Genomic DNA, 18,098 nt, shown 5'->3' with positions numbered 1-18,098 from the left:
AATCTCGCGGTCGCGGGCTCCAGCTACTAATGTCATAAAAATAGCATCCAATTATAATGTTAGCGATGTAAATGAGCATTTTGTTTCTGAGAAGACCTATAGGGTACCTGATAGGGTAACCTATTTGAGGTGTAAAATGCTTTAAAAAATGAATTAATTAGCCAACTGCGGAGGAGCCCAAAAGGAGGATTTTGTGTTTGACCTGTATGTATGTATGTATGTCTGTCTATTCCTATGTCCGCCCATAACTACGTAATGGCAGAACTGATTTTGATAAATAATACCTACGTCATTAGTTTCGTGTTGATGGCGCGAGGTGTCACTGGGTAAAATACTGAGTCCGGGTTTTTTGAAAACTTTTTAAATTACTTTTTATCAGTACCTACCTACATTGTACCTAATTTTGTGCAAAAATTGTGCCCAATAAAGAGTTTTCTTTTTTCCATATTGTTAGTACAGTCAAAACAGATACATGACTACTCGACTATTTATTTTACTCGCCAGTCAGGTGGGTGCAGTGCCTCTAGTATACCGCACCTCTGTGTCACAATCATTCCACGGTACTCCTTTGTAGATATACAAATGAGGGCTTCGTATCGGTACATCAAAGTGATCGGTCAAGCAAACTGAACTTCAGTCACGACTTCAGTGAATATTGTACGTCTGTATGGGTTTGCTTGTAAGTACTTTTGTATGGGTTTCTATTCGTTACGTATTTTTAAGTTTTCATTTTCTACTTATTTTTCACCAAAGTTCATCACGTCCCTTCATTTTTAACGTTCATTTTTAGGGGTTTTTTTAGGGATTTTTAGGGATTTTTAGGGGAGGTACCGCAAAAGGAAAAACGGAACCCTTAATAGGATTACTTTGTTGTCTGTCTGTCTGTCTCTCTGTAGGTCTGTTAAGAAACAGGGTACTTCCTACGGGAAAATGCGACTGTATCACGGAACCCTCGGTGCACGAGTCTGACTCGCACTTGGCTGGTTTATTAAACTTCAACGGTGTCTGGCAGGGGATAGGTACAAATAAAGACAGACAAAAACAAATTGAAAGACAAATAAACACACCTTTAATACAATTTTATAATAGCAAAGAAGAAAGGCTTTATTGAAGAGTTATTTATATGTAGAGTTGCCCGATTATTGGTAGGTTTATTTGCTTTGAAGTTTTCCCTTTTCCCTTAAACTCGTGAAAATAGGGCAACGTGAGGGTTCCAAGTCATATACCTTTTTGTTGCGCGGAAAATTATTCAACCGAAGTTTTGCTGGGGGTGTATTTTTGTCTATTTACGTAATAATAAGACATTCTTTCAGATTTCATATTTGATACTAGATACCGTGGCGACGTGATTGAAGGACAAACCAACAAACAAACACACTTTCGCATTTATAATAAGGGTACTGATTCTCTTAATTAATTTTAGATTAGGTATGTTTATAACGATATCGATTAAGCTGTGATAGCCTAGTGGTTAGAAGTTAGAACGTCCGCCTTCTAATCGGAGGTCGGGGGTTCAATCCCGGGCACTCTAACTTTTCGGAGTTATGTGCGTTTTAAGTAAATTAAATATCACTTGCTTTAACGGCGAAGGAAAACATCGTGAGGAAACCTGCATGCCTGAGAGTTCTCCATAATGTTCTCAAAGGTGTGTGAAGTCTACCAATCCGCACATGGCCAGCGTGGTAGACTATGGCCAAACCCTTCTCACTGTGAGAGGAGACCCGTGCTCTGTAGTGAGCCGGCAATGGGTTGATCATGATGATGATGATGACAACGATATCTGCTACACAAACATTGTAAGTACGAGTAAATACATGAAATATATTGTATTTTCCTCAAGCTCCCACGCACTAAGCTTGATTCTATTACACGTTTTTATCTACACTCAGCCGAAGCATTATGGTACATATCTCACTACAGAATAATCTAATATCGCTTATGTTTGTACGTGCGCCATAAAGGCATTTTTATATCCAGCAGGGTGAATGTAAAGCCTCTTTACAGGGATGCTAAAATTTTATGTGCCAGGGAGTTACTTTAGATTGAGTTAGGGGCATAGACTTATATTTCGTGTGGAAGTCCCTACAAGAGACCTATGTCTAGCAGTGGACGTCTATTGGTTGATGATGATGATGATGATGATGACTTATATATTACTTCTTAAGGATAGGGCCATTGAACTAGCAAAATGGCACCGACTCATTGGTCCTAAAATGTTTATTTAGCATCAATGCAACCTGAGTGACGTTTGGATTTCAAACGGGTCGTTCATTTGTATCTGAGGTGGCGCTGATTTATTTTATTCCAAAACCGTGAAAAATTTTGTTCGCTTGGACATATCTTGTCATTTATATCGATGGTTAGGGGACTGTAATCTGTGTAGATAGCCGTCATAGTCGAGTGGTTAACACGTCAGGGTGGATGGATCTGGGATCAAATCCCTGACCTTCCAAGTAGGACCTCCTAATCGAGAGGTCGAGGATTTGATCCCAGCCACGAATAAAGATTTTTCTTTTTTTCTTCTTTCCATATTATACAGGTTGTAACCAGAACGCTAGCAAAAACAAAGACACTGATGATAAATGATGTGATAGCACAAAAAAGCGAAAAAATGTATTAAAAAAATCCTATAATTTTGTAAAAGTTTACGATAAAATATCTGACTGACGCTAGAGGTCAATGAACGTTGCGTAAGTAGGCCACTCGGATTCCATGCCGCGTCGTAGACGGGGCATTGGCCTGACTTTTCCACGATATACATTGCGGGTTTGAATAATACTAAATCACTAAAACTACTAAATGAGGCAAATGGTTATAGGTATTGGATTGTGTTTAGGTAGTATAAGATTAACGCTAATTTTTTGCTAGCGTTTTGGTTACATCCTGTATTATTAGTAGAATAAAAACAGTTACAGTGAGATATGTTGTGGCCGTATGGTAATAATTATGCGGCAACGGTGAAAGATGTTTATTGAGAGCCGTCTTATGATCTACTCCCGCTTATGGACTAACAATATTAATAAAGAAATCTTACATACTATTGTTTTAAACTTATTGCTTAACGACCTAACCTACATAATTTTGCATCACCTCTCTTTCAATCCGATGTGCAGGCAACCTACTTCGATATATTGAGGAGTTGCATTTTTATGTTACAGCTAATATGAACATGCTACGTTTAAACTGACAATTCGTACATATTACAACAGGCAAATGATTGAAAGCTCTGAGTGGTGATAGCTTCGTGGTTAATATGTCCGCCTTAAATTCGGAAGTGTTCGATCCGGGGCACGCACCTCAACTCTTCGGAGTTATACGCGTTTAAGCAATTTAAATATATCACTTGCTTCAACATTTGGGAAACATAGTGAGGAAACTTGCATGCCTGAGAGTTCTCCATAACGTTCTCAAGGGTGTGTGAAGCCTGCCAATCCTCACTTGGCCAGCGTGGTTACGATCAAACTTTTCTCATTCTGAGAGGCAACCGATACTCAGTACTGAGCAGTTGGTGAGTTAATTATGATGATGATGATGATGAATCTGTGTTGATGTGTTTCGAAAAGATTTCCTTTTTATATGACTAGCTGATGCCCACGACTTCGTACGCGCGGATTTCGGTTTTTAAAAATCCCGTGAGAAATCTTTGACTTCCCGGGATAAAAAGTCAAATGTCACTCTCCAGTGGCCCTACCGCGGTTGTTTGACAGCTACAATGTCACGATCGCAATCATCTCTGATTGGTTAATGCTCGCTCACTATTGGCCACAATGCATTGTTGCATCAAGAATCGCACAAATTCAGCCAATCAGAACAATTGAGATTGTAATAATGATTGATGCAGGTTTTAGACAATCGCCCTACAGGTCTCCAACTATACCCATGCAAAAAATCACGCTGATCCGTCGCGACGTGATTGAAGGACAAACCAACAAACAAATACACTTTCGCATTTATAATAAGGGTACGAGACAAGGAATAAGTGGTCGCTATTTGAGATATTATCCTGCTTATTCATAAGAAAGCTCGGAGGAACATTGATTAAATATTGTGCTATAAATATGGCGTGTAGTCCGCAAGGTCGTAAATATCTGCATTTATTTCCACACTAAGAAAATTATAGTGCAATAAAAAATATTATTTTCCTCCGCCTGAAGGCGAATCATAATATATTGAACATAATATTATATACCGCGTTATGTTATATCTGAAGGAATGTTATTTTTGAATTATTTCATCTTTAGGCGTGACATCATGAGAATAACTTTTTTTTATTCAGATACAAGTTAGCCCTCGACTGCAATCTCACCTGGTGGTAAGTGATGATGCAGTCTAAGATGGGAGCGGGCTTACCTCGAAGGGGTTTTATTACATGCCCCTTTGGTTTCTACGCGGCATCGTACCGGAACGCTAAATCGCTTGGCGGCACGGCTTTGGCGGTAGGGTGGTAATTAACCACGGCTGATGCCTCCCACAGGGGTACCAAAGGGGTATGGGTTTAATAAAAGCTGCCTTACCCTACCAGGTTAGCCCGCATCCATCTTAGATTGTATCATCACTTACCACCAGGTGAGATTGCAGTCAAGGGCTAACTTGTATAATATGAATAAATAAATAAAGTCAACATAAGACCTTTATAATATAATTTCAGAGTATCTAAAGAGTCTGTTAAATTTTACCTACCTAATAGAAGATGAAAATTCAAAGCATTGTTAACATTTATCACGAGAATTTTCAATAGAAATGACGTAAAAGTAAATAACACATCAGATTTATCGTCAACCATTCCAATTCACAAATATTTCGAACAAAGGATCAAACAAAAACGGTTGAAGTACCAAACGGTTATAGATATTATTGAAATACTTTTCGTACATAATTATTACTAGCTGATGCCCGTGACTTCGTACGCGTGGATTTACGTTTTTAAAAATCACGGAGGAACTCCTTGATTTTCCGGGATAAAAAGTAGCCTATCTCACTCGCCAGGTCTTTATCTATACCCATGCAAAAAATCACGTCAATCTGTTGCACCATTGCGTCGTGATTGAAAGACAAACCAACAAACAAACACTTTCGCATTTATAATAAAGGTACTGACGAGCTGATGCTCGCGATTCTTACGCGTGGATTTAGGTTTTTAAAAATCCCGGAGAGCTCCTTGATGTTCCGGGATAAAAAAATAGCCTATGTCGCTTTCCAGGTCTTAAACTATACCAAAAAACAAACACACTTTCGCATTTATAATAGGGATACTGATTATTATATTAATCAATGTAACTTGTTAAATCATCAAAAATAACATTTAAAAGAATCAATAATAACCAAATGTAACCCGAGTCCTAGCTTTAGTACTCCGGGTGCCGTGGTGGCGAGCGGATGGCTGCGTCGCTCCGGGAATCGAAATTCGAAATGGTTTCGTAGATTATGAAACGCGAGTAACATAATATTTTTTCCTGTGTGACTTTAAAGTGCCCATTATGGATTGGAAAGGATCTGCTATCGTTATTCTTGCCCTGTTGGTAGCTGTTTCCGGTAACCCGGCAAAAATAGGTAAGTTTAAATAAGTTATTATTGTTTATTGGATATCGGTGTAGCTTGTGCTTGAAACAAAGACGTAGGTACTCGTAGCAAATATTGCGTAGCGTTGAATGCTCAATACATTGTTACGTCGGAATCGAAATTTAGCTTATACCAATTAGTGTAGGTACATTTCAAATAAATTGAATATCAATTTATTTAAAATATACGTATCTATTATAATTGAGAATTTCTTGGTTTATGTTAATTCATTTAGACTATAATGGGGCTGATATGTCTACAAATAAAAAGTCCCCTAAATAAATAAAGAAAAAAATCTATATGTATTTATTTATCACAAAAAAGCTGTGATAGCCTAGTGGTTAGGACGTCCGCCTTCTAATCGGAGGTCGGGGGTTCGATCCCGGGCACGTACCTAAATATCATTTGCTTTAACGGTGAAGGAAAACATCGTGAGGAAACCTGCATGCCTGAGAGTTCTCCATAATGTTCTCAAAGGTGTGTGAAGTCTACCAATCCGCGCATGGCCTAGACTATGGCCAAAAACCCTTATCACTCTGAGAGGAGACCCGCGCTTTGTAGTGAGCCGGTGATGGGTTGATCATGATGATTTATTTATCACTAGCTGATGGTCATGATTTGCGTTGAGTTAGTTTATTAAAATCCCGTGGGAACTCTTTCCGGGATAAAAGCTACTTGTCTATGTTACTCTATAACCATGCATTAAATGACGATGATCCGTTGCCTCGTTATGACGTGATTGAAGGACAAACCAACAAACAAACACACTATCTCATTTATAATTTGGGTATTGATTATTGGAAATCTGTATTTTCTCTACTCGAATATCTGAAATGTTATGTATGAATATTGAAGCCTATTGAATAAATTGTTAATGAAACCTGTTAAATGTGTGCTGGAAATAGGTTACGGTTTCAGTGCATTTCAACATTGTACAGTTTATAGAACTACTACTACTAGTACTTATTCTACTACGAGTTACGACAGATTAAATCTGCGCTGTAGATTTTATAGTGACTTTCTAGGTAAGTATTAATTTTGTTCCTTTCGATTATAGTTAAAACATAGTACTTACAAAGAAACATTGTAGAGTTTACACACTTTTGAAACACTTATAATACACTTAAATATTGTATATTTCATTTTGTAAAGGCAATAGTTATTTTTTACCAACTTCCAAAATGGAGGTGGTTCTCAATTCGGCCGGTTTTGGATTCTTTAAAACATTGCAATCTTTACAATACAGTGAAACATTGTAGAGTTTACACACTTCTGAAACACTTAAAGCGCAGTCTTGCTTTTACAGTCGCTTAAAATACACTTAAACATTGTGTATATTACTGAGAGTTAATTTTGTAGAGGCAATGGTTATTTTAGATTCATTAAAACAGTACACTTTACAATAGTACAGTGAAACATTGTACACTTTACACACTTTTGAAACACATAAAGCGCAGTCTTGATTTTACAGTCACTTAAAATACACTTAAACATTGTATATTTAATTTTGTAAAGGCAATGGTTATTTTCGGTTCATTAAAACATTAGACTTTACAATACAGTGAAACATTGTAGAGTTTACACACTTTTGAAACACTTAAAGTACAGTCTTGGTTTTACAGTCACTTGAAATACACTTTAACATTGTAAAGTTTTGACTATTAAGTGACTGCTTCACATTCAGTACAAAGCAGTAGAGTTTAGAAATTTTCAACACATTTAAACTTTAGTTTTGATTTTAGGGTAACTTGATATAAGTACATTTTATCGTTGTAGAGTGTACAAAAACTTCGATGTAAATTAAAATAAAGTGAAACATTGTAAAGCTTAAACACTTTCGAAACATTTAGATACAATTACTGCTGTCTCGATTTTACAACTAAATTATGGTAAATTAAAACTACCTGACTATTCATAAACACTTGTAAAAAGTTTACATGAATAAAAAAAACATTCTATTCTATTCTATTCTACATTTACATAAAATACACTTTGACATTGTATAGTTTACTGTAAATAAATTATTTATTTACATTTGACATTGTTAAATTGTATTGATAATTAATTTATTATTGATTCTAAAATCCTTAAACATGGAGGTATTTTCAATTTTTGCTTTTTTCTGAAAATGTTACAATGAAACTTAAGCTTTTAATTTATTATAGTGGTAATAGATGATGTCCGCACTTCTTCCACACGGATTTAAGTTTTTGAAAATTCCTTGGAAACTCCAATTATCCGGGCTCAAAAATGCCAACTCTGTGTCGGGTGCAAACTCTCTCTGTACCAAATTTCATCAGAATCGGTATAACATATGGGTCTTGAAAATAACAGACTACAGACAGACTCACTTTGTTAATAATAATCTACACAGCTTAAATTGCTGGTCTTAGAGATATGAAATTTGGAATGTGTGTTCTTTGTAAAGAGTAGGTACCCAAGAAAGGATTTTTCGAAATTCCGCCCCTAAGTGGGTTAAATGGGGGTTTGAAATATTGTTATGTAGCCCACGTGGACGAAGTCGCGAGCATAAGCTAGTGAATAGTATATGTATAATATATATACTTTCGTGTTGTGTCGGCTAGTCATATTGTAAGAAATATAAGTAGTCGTCATAACTCATCCACAAGAAAAGTAAAAAGAAAATCTCCGACCTGCTAAAAGCCTCGAGAATTTCGCAAATGGCGTAAGTATGCCGTCTACGCAAAACGAAACAAAATCCTAGCATACGTGATGCGCTACGTATCTACTACAACCGCTACGACTGTCGTAGACACAAGGTCTATTAGATGATGTTATATAGTCTGTAGGTTTAGTACAAGATTTTACGTATCGCTAACGTTGATAGTATTCGAGCATCGAAATACTTCAGTATTGAAGAAAAATTGACCTTAACTTCCTCGTTTTACAGCTCAAGATCGTGCATACATTTACAGCCAGCGCTTCAAGCGGATTTTTTTTGTCTCAATATACTTATACTACGTGACAGGTCGAGATGGCAATGGGGGTGGAGACGCCCCCGCACAGAAACCGCGCTAACCCAGTGTGGCATAGCGCGTATACGGGGCGTCCCCCCGCCTCATACCCCGATCGCCATCTCGACCTATCGCTTACTATACCTGCAAAAATATATTAATGACAGTTTGCATTGTCCACAAGTTCCAAGTCGCTCAGCGTGCTATGGAGGGGGCTATGTTTGGTATCTCTCTGAGGGACAAAATCCGTAGGAAAACCAGAGTGACCGACATAGCTTAACGAATCAGTCAGCTGAAGTGGCCAGCGTGGTAGACTATGACCAAAACCTACTCACTCTGAGAGGAGATCCGTGCTCCGTAGAGAGCCGGCGATAGATTGATCACGATGATGATGGTGACGAAGTATAATCTAGTGTCGCTACTCTATCGCGACGCTATTGCGTCGCTTTATGTTGAATCTACGGAACATTATATCAATGGTGGTATCTCAATTTTCCTTAATGACAATTTTGCAAATGGTGGATGTAAGCCGTCTACAACATCGAAACAGAAATCTGCTACGAGTACGGTCATAATGCGCTACGTGTATTCGTAGACAGTGATGTCTACTAATGATGCTACGTAGTCTGGTTTTTACGCCTCTGCCGTCGCGTCTTTTTAATTTCATATCTAGTATCTACAGTTTATATTAATTCATTTTTGCTTAGTTATACATTATGTACGTTTTACACGACAGCTCAAAAAAAGGACTAATGTTTTCCAAAAAGGGTCCATGGACATATGTATGTAGTACCTACATAAATATATGGACTCCGAATGTATGTGCCTTGAACATACATAATACGTATCAGGCACCTGGTGCTTGCTATTTAAATTATAAAAAAGCTTTCTGGCGGTTTTTGCATTGAAAAAGCTTTGCAAAAGCCGAAAGAAAGCTTTGACGTAGAGATTGTGCGTAGCGATATACCTACGTCATCACTAGCGATAAAAATACGAGCCACCCTAAAATATACCTTACTTATTTCTGTCGTTAACTTTATTATCAACATAATAATATTTAAGAGCTAAGATTTATAGAAAGCAATCGCTTACAGAGGTTACTAAATGGCTTACTTGTACTCAAGGGAAGTTTTTATGACGACTCGAATATGAATTTTAGCTCTTTTGGCTTTTAGATTTATGGATGTAACTTCTAGAATATGTTATAGTTCGTAATAATACGTTTATGGTAGGCAACTACACGTAATAAAAACGAAAGAGCCAAGAATTCAGGTTTTATACCAATTTGTTAAGATTTCATCATCATCATGATCAACCCATCGCCGGCTCACTACAGAGCACGGGTCTCCTCTCACATTGAGAAGGGTTTTGGCCATAGTCTACCACGCTGGCCATGAGCGGATTTGTAGACAAGATTTTGTTAAGAATTGTTAAGATTTAGATGCAGCAAAACATATTTATAACAGTCGTGAAGTCCCAGAGAAATTCCTTAGCTTAGCTCTCTAACCCAGGACTTCCCACTTATCACAAACCTAAGTCCACGCGAACGAAGTCGCGTTCATCAGCTAGTAAGACCATAGTTTTCGCCACGAGTTATCGTCGTGCAAGAGGTCACCATAGGAGCACACTATACGCGAGTAATTATTTTTCAATTAGTTGTAAATTTAATTTCAACAGATAATGAATCTCATTGTGACTTGTTTAAATTATCTCTAGCACGTATTGCACTATATACCCAACATGTCGGGTTCAGGCTACGTCAGTAATTGCTCAGTGTTGATTAATTGCGTGATTATAATAATTACAATGTTTACGGTTAATTGCATTTAATTACACATTTCGAATACAAAAATGTACCACAGTGATAATATTCATTCCAGTCCCATTTAATCATAGTTAGTACTAGCTTATGCTCGCGACTTCGTCCGCGTCGACTATACAAATTTCAAACCGCTATTTCACCGTCTTAGGGGTTGAATTTTCAAAAATCGTTTCTTAGCGAATGCCTACGTCATAATAACTATCTGCATGCCAAATTTCAGCCCGATCCGTCCAGTAGTTTGAGCTGTGCGTTAATAGATCAGTCAGTCAGTCAGCTTTTCCTTTTATACCCCCATTTCATCCCTTTAGGGGGGGAGGGAGGGATTTTCTCATAGTCGTTTCTTAGCTGACACCTAACCTCAAGAATAAACCTATTTTCCAAATTTCAATTTAATAATATCAATAATTAAAACAATCTTTCAACCCCTATTTTACCACCCTTATGCAAATTTTCCAAAAATCCTGAAACACGTTTTTCTTTATTTGTAATCGAAAACCCAAATACCAATTTTCATGCAAATAACTTGAAAAATGACCGACTTTCATACAAACTTCCATCCCCCATTTAACCCACTTAGGGGTGGAATTTCGAAAAATCCTTTCTTAGTAGATACCTACTCTTCACAAAGAATAGACCCTCCAAATTTTATGTCTTTAGGACCAGCGGTTTAGGCTGTGCGTTGATATCTATGTCAGTCAGTCAGTCAGTCAGTCAGGACTTTGAATTTTATATATATAAAATATAGAAGATGTCATGTCACTCCCTATTTCCGTCTGTAACACAACATCACATATCGTATTAGGTAGAATCTAATATACACGCGGCACTATAAGCAATTTCCTGCCCTACGGAACTACGTGACCATATTATATTTAAAGGTTTTCACTCACTTCCCATAGCAGTTTAATACCTATATGAAAAAATTAGAGTAGCCAGCAAGAAATATTGTACAGTACGCGGCAGAAAGTAATGTACTTCGGCTTTGTAGAGCGTTGTCCCCGTCACTCACACCAATGTGACGTTTTGTCAATCTCAACGACAGAGACAGTGCTCTACAAATCTCCTATCTCCTTCTAAAGGTCGATGTACATTACTTTCTGCCGCGTACCTACCTACCTACATTCGAATAATACTATTTCAAAATATTCGAACCCCTTTTTTCAGTTTTAAAAACCATTAAGCTTTCAAAATATTCTTTAGATACCATGTTTTATGAAAAAAGCCTTTTTTTCTGCCAAAGCAATTAGAGACCACTTTTGCAAAGAAGCAGCTTTTACAAAGCAAAAGGAAAGAGAGATGAATTTCCGGTTTTCTCGCCTTTCATCCAGCCGCTCATTAGCCGCAGAATCTTTATATTTATAGTAATCCATTAAATGTAATATTATCCATACTAATATTTTAAATGCGAAAGTCTGTCTGTATATCTGTCTGTCTGCTAACCTTTCACGGTCTATTCATTCATCTGATTTTGAAGAAATTTGTTATAGAGATAGCTTGCATCCCGGGAAAGGAGGAGGAGGCTACTAGTCATCCCGGAAAATCAAAGAGTTCCCACGGGATTTTCTGCCGCGTACTGTAACCTTGGGGTCAGTTCGTGAAATCGTATTGTGTAGTACCCAGTGGCGTGCAGGTTATAGAGGCATAAATGCACTGCTTACCCCAGTTGTAATCGCTCAATGCATATTTTTCATTATGACCTGCCAGTAAACAGCCTACCTAACTAATGCCTACCATGGCTTCAAACACTGTGCACGCCACTGGTAGTACCTATACCTACGTAACAATAAATATAACATAACCGTATATTATGTTAAGTAATATACCTACACGCGGCACTAAGCAATTTCCTGCCTCCCGGGACTACGTCACTATATTATATATAAAGGTTCTCGCCCACTTTCCACTGCCGATATATGAGCGGCAAAATAGGTATCTAAATATATAAAAGAAAAAGGTGACTAACTGACTAACTGACTGATCTATCAACGCACAGCTCAAACTACTGAATGGATTGGGCTGAAATTTGGCATGCAGATAGCTATTATAACGTAGACATCCGCTAAGAAAGGATTTTTGAAAATTCAACACCTAAGGGGGTAAAATAGGGGTTCGAAATTTGTGTAGTCGCGGATGAAGTCGCGAGCATAAGCTAGTGGGTCTATATTTTGGGTACTTTTATTCAGTTGGACAGTAATTGTCAGTATACGACAGCCTTTATGGGATTTCTTCATGAAAGAGTAAAAAGATAGTTTAATTTGCTCGAATATGGTACAAAAAAGACACAATTATTGATCAGTTCCAACATTTTGCATGCTGTAATGGCAGAATAATTTCTACCATTTCGGTATGCAAATGTTAAATTATTATTTTTAATAGATTATAGTTTCCTAGCCAGGTAAGGCCACACCTCGAGGCCCGTACAACCGCATATCACATCACATTAAAATTTAGCCAATCATCACTAGTGTGATTATAGAAACCACAACTTTGCAATCGACCTGTCTGGGCCTCTGTGACAAGCGGCCCGCTTGCGCCAACCTTAATAGTTCCAGTTGAAAGTTCATGCATAAAATTAACGAGTGAACCTATCCTGTGAGTGCATACCTTTAGCAACTTGTCCTGATTTATGAAAAGTTTAAGCGAATCTGCGCTGTAGTTACCCCTGCTAATTAGGCTGGTTGACGTTTTACATTTTATTTTAACTTTTCTACTGAAAATCGGTTAATTCTAACGAGTTGCTGGGAAAGGCTAAGTAATCAGATGAAGCTTAAGATTAATTAATTTTTTAATTTTATGGTATAAAAAAACCATCAAAAATTAATTTAAATACTTTACTAACCATCGACATCCCTGAATTGGGATGATTACTATTTCAAAAATAAATTATTTATTTCTATTTATTTAAGTTTGTATGTTTTAATTTAATATTTTTAAGTACCTTCCTACTTTTAATTCAGATTTAAGTTTATTTAATAGAATTGTCTGTTATTATTTACTGTTTTATTTTCATAATATAAAGTAATACATCGAGTAATATTTGACACTAAAAAAAAATTAAATTATACATTTTGAATTATATTTTAGTCATGCGTATAATAAAATGTTTGTCAGCGGGCAATGTTTTATGACTTTTAAACCGCTATTATTAATCAGCCGTGTTAATTATACAGTAATCAGCGCAAATAAACTCGCTCGCGGTTACAGCTGTTCATAATTAAATTCTGCCTTTTAAACAATTACAAATATTTGTAATTTGTGTTTTATGAAAACGGTACAATATATTACAACAGTCATTATTTTTTCCGAAGCAAAATTTCTTTTTCATCATGCGTCATATTATTTCACAGAGTAGAAGAAAAAGGCACCTTCTAGTCGAAAGTGAACGGAAACAAAAAGAATGGTAGGTAATTTACCAGTGTGCCGTTCTTATTCAAAGACTTTTTTGAACTTGGAAAATATTAGAAAATATTAAGTACTAGCTGCCCTGGCGAACTTCGTTCCGCCTAAAAGTCGATTCAAATTTTTAAAAAATTTCTCTCCGTAAGAACCATCCAACCAACTATTCCTTCAAGCAATATTATAAAAAAGAATTAGCCAAATCGGTTCAGTTGTTCTCGAGATTTGCGATGACCAACTCATTTAGTGATTCATTTTTATATTATAGACTAGGCTTACTCGTACCGCCTAACAGTCGATTCTTTTTCAGGAATTTTTTTTAATTTTTCTCTGCGTAAGAACCATCCCCGTACTTCAAGGAACATCATGAAAAAAGAATTAGCGAAATCGGTCCAGCTGTTCTCGAGATTTGCGATCAGCAACACATTCAGCGGTTCATTTTTATATACATAAATAAAGAAGATATACATTTTTCTTCATTTTAAATTCCTCCCCTAACCAGCTTTAGTACATCACACGAGCATCACGCAAAGTGCTAAATAGACGTCAAGCGCGCTTAAATTGTCTCGGGCCCATTTGCAGCGGGCATTGTTCAGTGATAAATTGTTTGCACCATTTGCAATGATCCACGTAGCGCGCTGTGCGACGTACGCGGTTGATTGATCACAATTGAACATTCCGTGTGAATCGAGCATTATAAAGTTGTAGAATGTATATCAGGGGGCTAACACGGAAGTTGTGATTATAACATGGCGAGAATCGCTATTGTGGCTGCGCCAAATCCATGATGTCTACACCCAAAAGGAGAAACTGTCTGACTTAAACGAACAGGTTAAAAATTAAAATGCTCGATCTGAAGATTTTACATAGGTTTTCTCAATAACAGACAGTAAATAAGAAAGTATTTTAAAGGTAATACCTATTTTTTCCATTTAATTCCCTACAATTGTCTCTAACCAGCTTTTGTATCACACGAGCATCACGCAAAGTGCTAAATGGACGTCAAGCGCGCTTAAATTGTCTCGGGCCCATTTGCAGCGGGCATTGTTCAGTGATAAATCGTTTGCACCATTTGCAATGATCCACGTAGCGCGCTGTGCGACGTACGCGGTTGATTGATCACAATTGAACACTCTGTGTGAATCGAGCATTATAGAGTTGTAGATCGGAGGTCTAACACGGAAGTTATCATTATGGTGATAATAATATAAATAAAATAAATAAAATAAAAATAAAAATAATCACGATACAGTGCTATTGTTGCAATCAACGACCTCTATACATAAGACGAGTCAGTCCAAACAAATCTGTTGCGGGCTTACTATAAAACATATAAGTCCCGCAAATTGCTAATGTGCGTGGCCGCCATTTTAGTGACGTCAGCACGAGACCGAAGTTTTCGAGCTGATGGTATATTTTTATTTCGGCTGACGTCACAATGACGTCATTACGATGTTAATGAGTCATAGTTCCAGCGCAATAGCAATTTGCGGGACTTATACTTACTTACTATGTTTTTGCTTTGAACTTGACATCCAGTGTCAAAATAACTATTTTTTGTTTGAAATAGCCCTTTTTATGAGTAGGTACTAATATTGTTCTATGTTTGTAATAGGTCGACGGTTCAAACCCGGCCCGTTGTACTATTATCGTACCTACTCCTAGCACAAGCTTGACGCATAGTTGGAGAGGAAAGGGGAATATTAGTCATTTAACATGGCTAATATTCTTTAAAAAAAAACTTTCATACTAATATTATAAATGCGAAAGTGTATAGCTATCTGTTACGGCCCATCCGCTTAACCGAATTTAACGACAAACCCGGAAACGGATCTACACTACTTTTTATCCGGAAAATCGGGATTTCCAGAAGAACCTAAATCCACGCAGATGAAGTCGCAAAGTAATAGAGCTCAAAAGAATAGAAAAATACACGGACGGAATTACCAACTCAGATTAGATAATAAGATTACACATACGCGATATTATCAGGACGTTTCCATTTCGGCCGCCTCGAAAGCCTCCCTATCTGTCACGATCCCTGCAAACAAATCTAGGGAACGTCTTATCTGACATACCGTTGTATTTTTTCACGCACTTCTTGCCCTGTGTGTTCTTTTACATCACAAGGACTTTTTTGATTCGTGTATATACCTACGTACAAGGTGTAACTAGAAAGATAGCAAAAATAACAAAAAACTGGCCAAGTGCGAGTCAGACTCGCGCACTGAGTGTTCCGTACTACAGTCGTATTTAATCGACATTTTGCACGATAAACCAAAAACAGTTAAGCCTAAAAATAAATAAAAATCTGTTTTAGAATATACAAATAAAGCGCTTTCATATGATTCCCCACTTGGTATAGTAATCTTACTTTGAAAGTTGAAAATAGCAATATTTATTCATGAACACATTTTAATTTTTTTCTTGTAATATATCCACAAATTCACGGTTTTTAGATTTTTCCGTCATGTCTGCTATAAGACCTAGCTTCCTGCCAAATTTCATGATTCTAAGTCAGCGGGAAGTACCCTATAGGTTTCTTGATAGACAGACAGACCACAAAGTGATCCTATAAGGGTTCCGTTTTTCCTTTAGAGGTACGGAACCCTAAACATTAAGCGACTTCACACAGCAATAATGGTGACTTTATACAACAAGGTAGGTACATCATCAGTGTTATATCTTGTATGAAGTTACGGAACCCTACGTGTGCGAGTTCAGCTCGCACTTGACCGGTTTTTTAAATTTTCTAATTTGTCCGCTAAAAGAGACCCCATATTATTATTCAAAAATAATTTATTTAAATACGTCCGTATTTGGATTACAGAAATTCATAATATTATGTGTACCAGCCAACGAGAAAATCTGTGACAGACATTCGGACAGATAGACAGACAGCTGCGAGTGACCTATAGTATAAGTTCCGTTTTTTTGTTCGGACGAACGTGGACGTACGGAACTAAAAACTCGTAATCTTGAAATATCAAAACATTTTCTTTTAGAACTCGTATATCACTATTTTTTGTAGAAAAAATATCCAAATAGTGCCAACCTAAAAAACTGGCCAAGTCGAGTCAGACTTGTACACCGAGGGTTCCGTACTGCAGTCGTATTTTTTCGACATTTTGCACGATAAATCAAAAACTATTATGCATAAAAATCTATAAAAATCTATTTTAGGATCTACTGCTAAAGCCCTTTCGTATGGTACCCCACTGGACATTATTTGTTCATGAACAAATTTTTAATATTTTTATGGTGTAATCACAATTTCACGTTTTTCGGATTTTTTCCTTTACTTGCGCTATAAGATCTTCCTGCCAAATTTCATGATTCTAGGTCAACGGGAAGTACCATATAGGTTTTCTTGACAGACAAACGGACAGACGTGAAAATACGTTCCTTTTTGTTTTGTATGGTAGCTTATGTCATATTATGTCGTAGATAATCGCAGGTATTCTCACGGATGACGGATAGAAGTCGAATGACGGAAGTGCAGTGCGTAATGGCCGTAAGGTTCTTTTTTCCTTTTGATGTACGGAATCCTAAAAAGGCGGAAGACGACAAGCAAGATAAGAACGTGTTTGACATAACTGGCCAATTTAAACGGTCGTACGATCCCCCTGTTCTACAAACATACGAGGTTAATTCCGGGTTTCATAGCCGGGTAACCCGTCCGGGGGTGGATCCGAACGTTCAGTGTCTTGACATTGGCTTGGCTCCAAATGAAAGAGTAGAAATGTAATGACTATAATTTAAAGAAATAAACGTTTGTAATATCATACGAGTGTGTGAGATTTAGATAAAGAGAGAAGTTAAGACAGTGGGCTTTAATAGTGATGATAAATTAAATCCAATGATTACAAATGAAAGTTATCATTTATCAATTATTTGTCAGGTAAGGCCAAATACTAAGTAATTAAAGATCAAGCAAAGCATCTGCCGTATTATTTCAAAGTAAGAATCCTAATCATCTAAACAGGCTTCTATAATAATTAGAAGCTAACAACCTAGTGTTTACTTTTATCTCAATGTATAAAATAAATAGCACAAGAGGGTAGGTGATAAATACAGAAGTAAAACCAACCAAGTCGAATAATAATTGAATTGTATTGTTCAGCATTGATCTATTTATATTAAAATGAATCTACCACCCGTTTCGCTAAGGTGTTTAGTCATGGAGAAGAAAGGGCAAAGAAACTCCATAACACACATCTTTTAAAACATTAGAACGTTGAGTAAAGTAGTAGGTACATATTTGGTACACAGTTACAACAGGTAACCTATAAAAGGCAAATGATTACATTACATTATAATAAAATATAAGAATACTTAACTTCAGT

General features: G+C 36.8%; 1 protein-coding gene across 1 annotated transcript in view; it reads left to right on the top strand.

Annotated features, from left to right (window-relative positions):
- The first annotated feature begins 5,367 nt into the window (after nucleotides 1–5,367).
- The window catches only part of LOC117987561 (uncharacterized), a 111,293-nt gene continuing 98,562 nt past the window's right edge, over nucleotides 5,368–18,098 (top strand). Inside the window, exon 1 of the mRNA XM_034974585.2 lies at nucleotides 5,368–5,550. Within this exon, the coding sequence (XP_034830476.1) occupies nucleotides 5,478–5,550 (73 nt within the window). The 5' untranslated portion in view covers nucleotides 5,368–5,477. The remainder of the gene's footprint in view (nucleotides 5,551–18,098) is intronic.

The sequence above is a fragment of the Maniola hyperantus genome, chromosome 13, assembly GCF_902806685.2.
Source record: "Maniola hyperantus chromosome 13, iAphHyp1.2, whole genome shotgun sequence".
NCBI classification, from domain to species: Eukaryota; Metazoa; Arthropoda; class Insecta; order Lepidoptera; family Nymphalidae; genus Maniola; species Maniola hyperantus.
Note: the sequence above shows the minus strand (reverse complement) of the source record. Positions and strands in the feature narration are given on the sequence as shown.